At 41.8% G+C, this 10,581-nt stretch overlaps 1 protein-coding gene across 6 annotated transcripts in view; it reads left to right on the forward strand.

Annotated features, from left to right (window-relative positions):
* The window catches only part of LOC137334051 (RNA-binding protein 5-like), a 49,722-nt gene that overhangs the window by 34,825 nt on the left and 4,316 nt on the right, over window positions 1–10,581 (forward strand). For all 6 annotated transcript variants that reach the window (XM_067998482.1, XM_067998488.1, XM_067998486.1 and 3 more), the window contains 6 exons: window positions 100–270; window positions 595–741; window positions 1,966–2,052; window positions 3,559–3,750; window positions 4,976–5,050; window positions 9,372–9,469. In XM_067998482.1, the coding sequence (XP_067854583.1) occupies window positions 100–270; window positions 595–741; window positions 1,966–2,052; window positions 3,559–3,750; window positions 4,976–5,050; window positions 9,372–9,469 (770 nt within the window). The remainder of the gene's footprint in view (window positions 1–99; window positions 271–594; window positions 742–1,965; window positions 2,053–3,558; window positions 3,751–4,975; window positions 5,051–9,371; window positions 9,470–10,581) is intronic.

Consider the following 10,581-nt stretch of genomic DNA (forward strand, 5'->3'; position numbering starts at 1 on the left):
CAATATAAAGTAACTAAGTTAAATGATAAATGTTATACTCTGAGCCAATCATTATATGGTGTAGGACAGTAATGGATTTCCAAAATATTTTTGTTCCAGTACTATTACAATGCACTGACTCAGCAGTACATGTATTGGGATGGCGAGAAACAGACTTATTTGCCTGCGCCAGATCAAAGTGCACAGCAAAACATGAAAGCAGCCACAGGGACAAAAAGCAAAGAAGGAAAAGAGAAAAAGGAAAAACCAAAGAGCAAGACAGCACAACAGGTGAGAATTTCTTGGTGAAGTTATGAACACCATGGTTTTGGTTCTTTTCTTCCCCCTGATTATGCACCATTATGCAGCTGAGACAGACAGGTGAATTGCTCTCAGTCCCATGGAAATGTTATTGTGATCTACTGGAAGATACATGAGTATAGCACCGGAATGACTTTTACTCTGGTTGCCTCTCCTCTGCTTAGTGTCAAACTCACGTCGAACAATTCTGTGCATGCTAGTCCAACAATGACAGTGTGCTACCCTGTATATTTGATGGGTACATGGAAACTAATGGTGGCATGTTAATAAATGATTTTTTTCTTTTACCTGTAGATTGCCAAAGACATGGAGCGATGGGCTAAGAGTCTGAATAAACAGAAAGATAATGTCAAAAGCACCTTGCAGATGATTGCATCTAAAGAAGAAGAAAGGAGAGAGTCTGCAGCAGCTGATGCAGGATTTGCTTTGTTTGAGAAAAGGGTATGTTACAGGGATTTAAAAGCTGAAAGTATTTTTGCTACGGGGTTGGGGTGAAGGAAGTTGCAGAAAATAACTGAATAACTTGTGGGGCATGTAATGTAAATTGGGTGCTAGAAATTATGCTGAAGTAGAGAGGGAAACTACTGTGACCAGATTTGCACATGATAAATAGGAGGCACAGTAACTAATACTGAGGACCAAAGGAGGCTGCAAGGGGATATTGATAAGATGGTGGAATGGGCAAACAAGCAATCGGTATCGTTCATGTCAGTAAACGTGAGGTGGTATATTTTCGTTTTTTAAAAAAATAGTAATTATACTTAGAATGGGGGAAGGCTGGATAATGTGGAAGAGTAGAGGGATATGTGGGTTCAGGTTCACAAGTCATTAAAAGCAGTACATCAAGTGGATGTGGCCATAAAAAGATAATGGAATACTTTGTTTTACAGCAAGACTTAGAATATAAAATTTGAGATGTAATAGTGAATCTGTATAAAATCTTAGTACGGCCACAGTTGGAGTACTGTGCTGTTTTGGGCTCTACACTATAGGAAGGATGTTGAGACAATGAAGCAGATGCAGTAAAGATCTGCCTGTTATGAGAAAATACAAACGCTATGATAAACTTAAATTGGGGCTGTCTTTGTTAGAACAGAAGAGGGGTGATTTGTTAGAGATGTTTTAAAATTATGAAGAGATAGAAACAGGCTAATTCAGTGATTGAGGGATCTAAAATGAGGGAACATAAATATAAGAACAAATGTACAAAATAGGACAGAGAGTAGGAGAAACCTTTTTACACAGGGTTGAGAGACAATGGAATCCACTGCCAGTTAGTGATTGAAACAGAGACCATGTCATTTTTTAAGAATAGGTTAGATAGGTAGTTGAAGGACAAGGGGATGAAAGGGATATGGGAACAGAGCAAGCACATGGAATTAAGGTTACTCCTCGAGTGGCGAATGAACACCAACGACCGTTCGGGCTGAACGGCCTGTTTGTGTTGTAATTTCTATATAATTATTTGTCATTCACTGAGGGTCTCTAGTGGCTGATGCCAAGTACTTCAGTATTACAAAACCTACTGCAAAAGGCTTGAAGGTCTAAACTTTTTCACACAGCCAGATTCTGTCCTAGAATGTTCATAGTTCCTGTCCCCTCTCAAATACTCTGGTTTCTTCAAAGCTACAATAGATTAATGGACATTGAATGCATCTGTTACAGGGGATGGAGGAACGACAGCCAATGGTACTTGAACCTTTCAGCGGTCTAGTGGAACACCTACGAGATGATGATGAAAGTCCATTAAAGGTTTGGATGTCTTCCTTTCAAGCCTCAATTTTGTGTTGTTTTCTCCCTTCTATTCCTTAAGTTTCCATTTTTCTTATCTGCCTGAGGTGACTGGCTGAAGAACTTCTCCCAGCCCTCTACGATTGCTAATCTATAGATGGCTGCTAAGTGGTGCATTTGTGTAGAGCAGGGTAATTCCCTCTGGTTTTCATTCTTTCTGTAATGGTGAGCTTGGCCTTTCCCTGGTCATGGAGAGGTACCAAAAGTGTGAACTCAGTATGGAGAACAGTGGGCTTTGTCCTGCAGCTCTGTGACTGTGACCTACATGGAAAGGTTTTTATCCCACCATGGTTTTTTCCAGTATGCACTATTGACAATGAAAACTACCCTGCTGTTTTTGGTTTGTCATGATAAAACCATGCACCACCCTGATATGTATCTGATGCATTTGAAGTCAGCTGAAATTTGAGATCAAAACAGGGGGTAGAAATGGAAATGAAATAGTATGAAGAAGCAGTTTGAAAGTTCATTTTCATTTTTCCTCTTTATACCATGGCATACTGTAGTAATATCTTTGTCATTTTGCTGAGTGTTGAGATTCTTACCACCAGTAATCTCCACATGAGCATATTAATTAATGCTTTCTCAGGTTGCATGTGGGGAGTATACAAAATCTCAAGAATGAAATTATATGCCAAGTTAAAGAAATAGATAGTCATGTTTTTTTTTAAGTCCAAGGGGATTTGATTAAGAACATAAGAAATAGAAGCAGGAGTAGGCCACATGGCTCCTCGAGCCTGCTCCACATTCATTCAGATCATGGCTGATCTTCGACCTCAACCCCACTTTCCTGCCCAATCCCCCATATCCCTTGATTCCCCTAGAGTCCAGAAATCTGTCCATCTCAGCCTTGAATATATTCAATGACTCAGCATCCACAGCCCCCTGGGGTAGAGAATTCCAAAGATTCACAATCCGCTGAGTGAAGAAATTCCTCCTCGTCTCAGTCTTACTCCTTATCTGTGACTATGCCCCTTAGTTCTAGACTCTCCAGCCATGGGAAACAACCTCTCAGCATCAACAAAACAATCACTTCGGCTTATGCAACTGGGAGCTTTAATGATCTCTAGAGCAGCTTCTGTTGTATCAGGTTTTGTGTACACTGGAATTGAGACTGTTGACACTTCAATTATCCCCCAGAAGTTTTGTTGGATAAAGCCTTTAGTGAGATGTAGAAACTGCGTAATGTTTCTTTCCTTATTTATACTTATCTCCTTTTTCTTGGTGAAAATTACAAAATGCTTTTATATGTTCTTGTCTTCAATTCCATGTCTGGTGTACTTCTGTGCTATATGTGTAAGACCATAATTTGGGGGTGGGGGGAGACGCTTTGATTATCTTGCTAGTTTTCATTATCCGCTCTGTGAATAATGGAAGTTTCACTGTACTTGTAAGGTCTTGAAAAGGTGAAACTCCTTAGCCAGAAATGTGCATCTTTTGAACTGAAACTTGGTATCTATCATGTAGAGAAAGTCAAGTCCATTGCAGGGACTTGTGGCATCATACAGTGGAGAGAGTGATGACGAAGAGCAAGAGACTATTCAAGACCTGGAAGAAAAGCTGACAGATTGGAGCAAAATAGCCTGTCTGCTGTGTAGAAGACAGTTTCCCAACCGAGAGGCACTTACTCGGCATCAGCAGCTGTCTGACCTGCACAGGGTAACTAGAGCAAAACTTATAATCTTTTGGGTGCTGGGAGCCTTCGGGACCTTATCACATGCTGCAGGTTCTCTTTTTTCCACCCCACCCCCCACCCCCCAAATGTTTTTGCGCATCTGTATAGTTTGCTGCTGCTTTTACAAAATGATAGGCAAGCATAATAAATAGGAATTATGAATCAAGTGGCTACCATTTCCAGCAGACTCCAGAAGAACTGACAGGACTTTATATTTGAATATTTTTTGGTTTTCAAATCTGGTCTTTTGGAGGGTTGAACTGGTTGCATAAGCCCAAACTGTACTGGAAGTCCTTCAGTGCTGTTAGGCAGAAAAACTTGATGTCTGTTCATTTCGTAAAGTACATATCAGTGTAAATAGTAAATCTTGTTCTTAAAAGCTCTCCCTAGCCAAGGAACCTGCCACTGCGCCTCTTTTCTATCTGGCTGTTAAGTATGGAAAATTACCTTGGGTGGTTCATCAATTGATTTCTCTTCCTGTGGAAAAAATACTTTGTGCTTGGATGTTCACACTATGGGGAGTTGTGGGTGTGACCTCACCTCCGATCCCTCTTTGAAGCTTCCTCAATACACTGCAGCACCATATTACCCATTTGTTTGTCTTTTACATTTATAGTTTAATGGTTGAAAGTGCAATGTGTCCATACTACAAAATGTGAAGAAGCAGTAATACTTTTGTTGGCTGGATTCCCATCTCAATATTTCTTGTTACTCAAAGCTGATCCTTTGGTCTATGATGAAAAATCATGCACCACTCTGATACACATCTGAAAAGATACATTAAAATGAAACTGAGATCAAAGGATAAAGGAAAACTGTTGTATTCTTCAGGGACTGTTTGGGGAGGGAGAGGGGCCAGAGAATGAGTTGTCTGTCTGCAACTTTAAAGTTGCAATGGTGTGAGACTATAGACTTAAAGTCTACCCAAATTGTCAGCCACTGACAAAACTACTTGTTCCTGTATGTACCCTGTAGCAATTAGGTGGTTCAGTAGATTTACAGAGCTTTCCTTTCAGTTCAAAACCAGTTAATATTGCTGCAGTCAGTTTCTTCTCTGCTAGTTCCAAGAAATCTAATTAAAATGACTGTTGGCGTGCCTTTTTGGAGTGAGGATGGTGTGTAAGGACTTTGAGGGAGAACAATAATGCTTATACTTCAGCCGGTTATTAAATGTCTTCGCCATAATTACACTGTGTTTACCTTTTAAAGCAAAATTTAGAGATCCGCAGAAGGTCGAGGATGTCTGACAGAGAACTCGAGGCATTAGAAAAAACAGAAAATGAGGTAAGTTCACTTGTCGTCTAAGCAACAAGAGTGAAGAGCTTGTAATATCATAGTAATGTGGCCCCCTTCAATTTTTTTACATGCTGCCCCTCAGCAATATCATCCGAAAACACGTTAGATTCCACGTGTAAGCCGAGCTCTACATCACCACCACCCCTCTCGACCCTTCCACTACTTCTGATTTGTCATGCTGCTTGTTAGGCATCCAGTATTGGATGACCAGAAATTTCTTTCAATTAAATATTGGGAAGACCAAAGCCATTGTCGTCGGTCCCCGCCCGGATGGGCAGTAAATGCTGGCCTTGCCAGCGACACCCACATCCCATGAACGAATTTTAAAAAAAAAAACTCTGATCCCTAGCCAGCAATTCTATTCCCCCTACCTGGCCATTATCTGAAGCTGAACCAGACTGTTTGCAACCTTGGCGTCCTATTTGATCCTGAGCTGAGCTTCTGTCCCCATATCCCCTCCATGACCTCCTCCTTCCACCTCCATAATTCCGTTCGTCTCTGCCCCTGCCTCAGCCCATTGGCTGCTGAAACCCATGCCTTTGTTACCTCCAGACTCGACTATTCCACTGCTCTCTTGACTGGCCTTCCACCCTCCATGAACTTGAGCTCATTCAAAACTTTGCTGCCCATATCCAAACTCACACCAAGTCTCATTCACCCATCATACCTGTGCTCACTGACCTACATTGGCTCCCGGTCCGGCAACGCCTCAATTTTATAATTCTCATACTTGTGTTCAAATTCCTCCATGGCCTTGCCCCTCCCTATCTCTCTAATCTCCTTCACCCCTACAACCCTCCAAGATGCCTATGCTCCACCAATTCTTGCCTCTTGCGCATCTGATTTCCATCGCCCTACCATTGAAGGCTGTGCTTTCAGCTACCTAGGGCTGAAGTCCTGCAATTCTCTCTCTAAACCTCTCTGCTTCTCCTCTTAGACAGTCCATTAAAACCTACCTCTTTGACCAAGCTTTTGGTCACCTGGCCTATATCTTTGTGGCTCAGTGTCAAATTTTATTTGATAATGCTCCTGTGAGGTGCCTTGAGACATTTTCATAGAATTATAGAATGGTTAAAGCACAGAAGGAGGCCATTCGGCCCGTCGAGTCTGTGCCGGCTCTCTGCAAGAGCAATCCAGTTGGTTCCACTCCCCCGCCCTTTCCCCGTGGCCCTGCAAATTTTTTCCCTTCAAGTACTTATCCAATTCCCTTTTGAAAGCCACAATTGAATCTGCCTCCACTATGCCATCAGGCAGTGCATTCCAGATCTTAACCACTCACTGTGTTTAAAAAAAAACAAGTTTTTCCTCGTGTCACCTTTGGTTCTTTTGCCAATCAGCTAAAATCTACGTCCTCTGGTTTTTGACCCTTCTACCAATGGGAACAGTTTCTTTCTATCTACTCTGTCTAGGCACTGCATGATTTTGAATACCTCTGTCCAATCTCCTTGCAACCTTCTCTGTTCCAAGGAGAACAACTGCAGCTTCTCCAGTCTATCCACGTAACTGAAGTCCTTCATCTCTGGAACCGTTCTAGTAAATCTCTTCTGCACCCCCTCTAAGGGCTTCACACCCTTCCGAAATTGCGGCGCCCAGAACCGGACACAATACTCCAGTTGTGGCCGAACCAGTATTTTATGAAGGTTCATCGTAACTTCCTTGCTTTTGTATTCTATGCTTCTGTTTATAAAGCCCAGGATCCTGTATGCTTTTCTAACCGCTTTCTCAACCTGCCCTGCCAGCTTCAAAGATTTGTGCACATATACCCCCAGATCTCTTTGTTCCTGCACCCCTTTTAAAATTGTACCCTTCAGTTTATATTGCTTCTCCTCGTTCTTCCTACCAAAATGTATCACTTTGCACTTTTCTGCATTAAATTTCATCTGCCACGTGTCCACCCATTCCACCCGCCTATCTATGTCCTCTTGAAGTCTCACTATCCTCCTCACTGTTCACTACACTTCCCAGTTTTGTGTAATCTGCAAATTTTGAATTTGTGCCCTATACACTCAAGTCCAAGTCATTAATATATATCAAAAAAAGCAGTGGTCCCAGAACCGACCCCTAGGGAACATCATTGTATACCTCCCTCCAGTCCGAAAAACAGCCATTCATCACTACTCTGTTTCCTGTCACTTAGCCAATTTCGTATCCACGCTGCCACTACCCCTTTTATTCTATGGGCTTCAAATTTGACAGCCTATTATGGGGCTCTTTATCAAACATCTTTTGGAAGTCCATATACACCACATCAACCTCATTGCCCTCGTCGACCCTCTCTTACCTCATCAAAGAACTCAATCAAGTTAGTTAAACACGATTTGCCTTTAACAAACCCATGCTGGCTTTCCTTAATTAATCCACATTTGTCCAAGTGACTGTTAACTTTGTCCCAGATTATTGTTTCTAAAAGTTTCCCTACCACTGAGGTTAAACTGACTGGCCTGTTGTTGCTGGATTTATCCTTATGCCCTTTTTTGAACAAGGATGTAACATCTGCAATTCTCCAGTCCCCTGGCACCACCCCGTATCTAAGGATGGATGGTAGATTATGGCCAGTACCGTTGCAATTTCCACTCTTACTTCCCTCAGCAACCGAGAATGTATCCCATCAGGCCCGGGTGACCTATCTACTTAAGTACAGCTAGGCTTTCAAATACCTCCTTTTTATCAATTTTTAACCCATCCAGTATCTCAACTACTTCTTTTACTGTGACTTTGGCAGCATCTTCCTTGGTAGAGACAGATGCAAAGTACTCATTTAGTACTCAGCCATGCCCTCTCCCTCCATGCGTGGATCTCCTTTTTGGTCCTTAATCGGTCTCACCCCTCCTCTTACTACCCATTTACTGTCTATACGCCTATAGAAGACTTTTGGATTCCCTTTTATGTTAGCCACCAGTCTATTCTCATACTCTTTCTTTGCCCCTCATTTCCTTTTTCACTTCTCCTCTGAACTTTCTATTTTCAGCCTGGTTCTCACTTGTATTATCAACCTGACATCTGTCATACGCCCTTTTTTCGTGTTTCACTTTACTCTCTTTCTCTTTCATTCTCCAGGGAGCTCTGGCTTTAGTTGCCCCACATTTCCCCCTCGTGGGGATGTACCTAGACTGTACCTGAACCATCACTTCTTTAAAGGCCGCCCATTGTTCAATTACATTTTTGCCTGTCAATCCTTGGTTCCTATTTACCCAGGCCAGATCTGTTCTCAACCCACTGAAATTGGCCCTCCTCCCATTAAGTATTTTTACTCTGGATTGCTCCTTGACTTTTTCCATGGCTAACCTAAATCTTATGATACTATGATCACTGTTCCCTACATGTTCCCTTACCGACACTTGCTCCACTTGACCCACCTCATTCCCCAGAACCAGATCCAGCAATGCCTCCTTCCTCGTTGGGCCAGAAACTTATTGATCAAGAAAGTTCTCCTGAACACACTTCAGAAATTCTTCCCCCTCTCTGCCCTTTACACTATTACTATCCCAGTCTATATTAGGATAATTGAAGTCCATTATCACTACTCTATGGCTCTTGCACCTCTAATTTCCCTGCAAATCTGCTCCTCTATATCCTTCCTACTAGTTGGTGGCCTATAGAATACACCCAGTAGTGTAATGGCACCTCTATTGTTTCTTAACTCTAACCAAATAGATTCTTGTAAACAATTTTACAACACCAAGTTATAGTCCAACAATTTTATTTGAAATTCACAATCTTTCAGAGGCTTCCTCCTTCCTCAGGTGAATGTGGAAAATCATTTTCCATATTCACCTGAGGAAGGAGGAAGCCTCCGAAAGCTTGTGAATTTCAAATAAAATTGTTGGACTATAACTTGGTGTTGTAAAATTGTTTATAATTGTTAACCCCAGTCCATCACCGGCATCTCCACATCTCAAATAGATTCTGTACTTGACCCCTCCAGGACATCCTCTCCAGCACTGCAATATTCTCATTAATCAATACTGCCACCCCCCCCACCTCCTTTCTTTCCTTCCCTATCTTTCCTGAACAGTTTGTATCCAGGAATATTTAGCACCTTTACCACATTTTGCTGTTAAAAGTGCTGTATTGCTATTTCAGTAACTGGATCTAAGTTGTTTGCCATTCCAAACATCTCAGGGCTGAAAAGGGTAGAATCTGTCTTGTGTCATAGTGCTGCAAATTAATGCATAAGGGATTGTAATCATTAGTTTTCCAGCAAATTACTTCACTTTAATATTTAAAATGACATTCATTGACCATGATGTACCTTAACATTTCTTTAATCACTCATTTTCTCCCCCCACCCCCTGCCCTGTCCTTGCAGATGAAGTACAGAGACAGGGCAGCAGAAAGAAGAGAAAAGTATGGAATCCCAGAGCCACCAGAACCCAAGAGGAAGAGGTTTAATAATGCTGCCATAATGTAAGTGCAGTCAGTGTCACAGTGTGAAATAATAGTTCTCAAAACAAACTCATTTGTCTTAGAATGGATAACAACTAATGATAGCAGATTCTGATCAAAGCTACAAAAGAACTTGTGATCTGAGTCTGAACAGTATTTCCCCCATTCTGTATCCTCACTTACTCCTTTTTAAAATTTACCCAAAAACTAGCAGTTACTTCCTTTTAGAAAATTTTCTGACATCAGGATTTTAGTTCTAAATTGCCGCGTCAGTTCCTCTTCCTGCGAACTGAATTCTTCCCAGCTTGCATATGTACAGGCATCTAATGTATCAAAATATCAATGATGTGGAGATGCCGGTGATGGACTGGGGTTAACAATTGTAAACAATTTTACAACACCAAGTTATAGTCCAACGATTTTATTTTTAATCCCACAAGCTTTCGGGGGCTTTCCCCTTCCTCAGGCGGTGTGGAAGTGACAATTTCGAATCCTTCGCATTTTAAGATCACATAACAAAGCCTGGTGATTACTGCCCGTTGCCAAGGCAATCACAGTGAGCAGACAGAAAGGTGTCATCTAAAAGGCCACTGAATATACAACCCCCCAAAAAAAGGGAAAAAAAGGAAAAAAAAGAGAGAGCCACAGACAGAACGAAGACAGTCAATGACCCGTTATATTAAAAACAGATAACATTTGTTCGCTGGTGGGGTTACGTGTAGTGTGACATGAACCCAAGATCCCGGTTGAGGCCGTCCTCATGGGTGCGGAACTTGGCTATTAATTTCTGCTCGACGATTTTGCGTTGTCGTGTGTCTCGAAGGCCGCCTTGGAGTATGTTTACCCGAAGGTCGGTGGCTGAATGTCCATGACTGCTGAAGTGTTCCCCGACAGGGAGAGAACCCTCCTGTTAGATGATTCTCAGTATTGCCCTCTGTCATGTGGAGTTTGATGTCCCTGTGGTTAACATTTGAAAATGTGTTCTGGTTGGCTAAACATTGTACATTTGAACTTGATTTAACATATCTCTAGTGTTAAGAATTGATGGCTTCTTGAGCCCATGGGATTTTTGACAGCTGCAAAAGACCCTCAAACTGTAGCTGAGTTAGTAGTTGAATAGTTTTGATGCAACC

This window comes from Heptranchias perlo, chromosome 17 (assembly GCF_035084215.1).
Source record: "Heptranchias perlo isolate sHepPer1 chromosome 17, sHepPer1.hap1, whole genome shotgun sequence".
Classification (NCBI taxonomy): Eukaryota; Metazoa; Chordata; class Chondrichthyes; order Hexanchiformes; family Hexanchidae; genus Heptranchias; species Heptranchias perlo.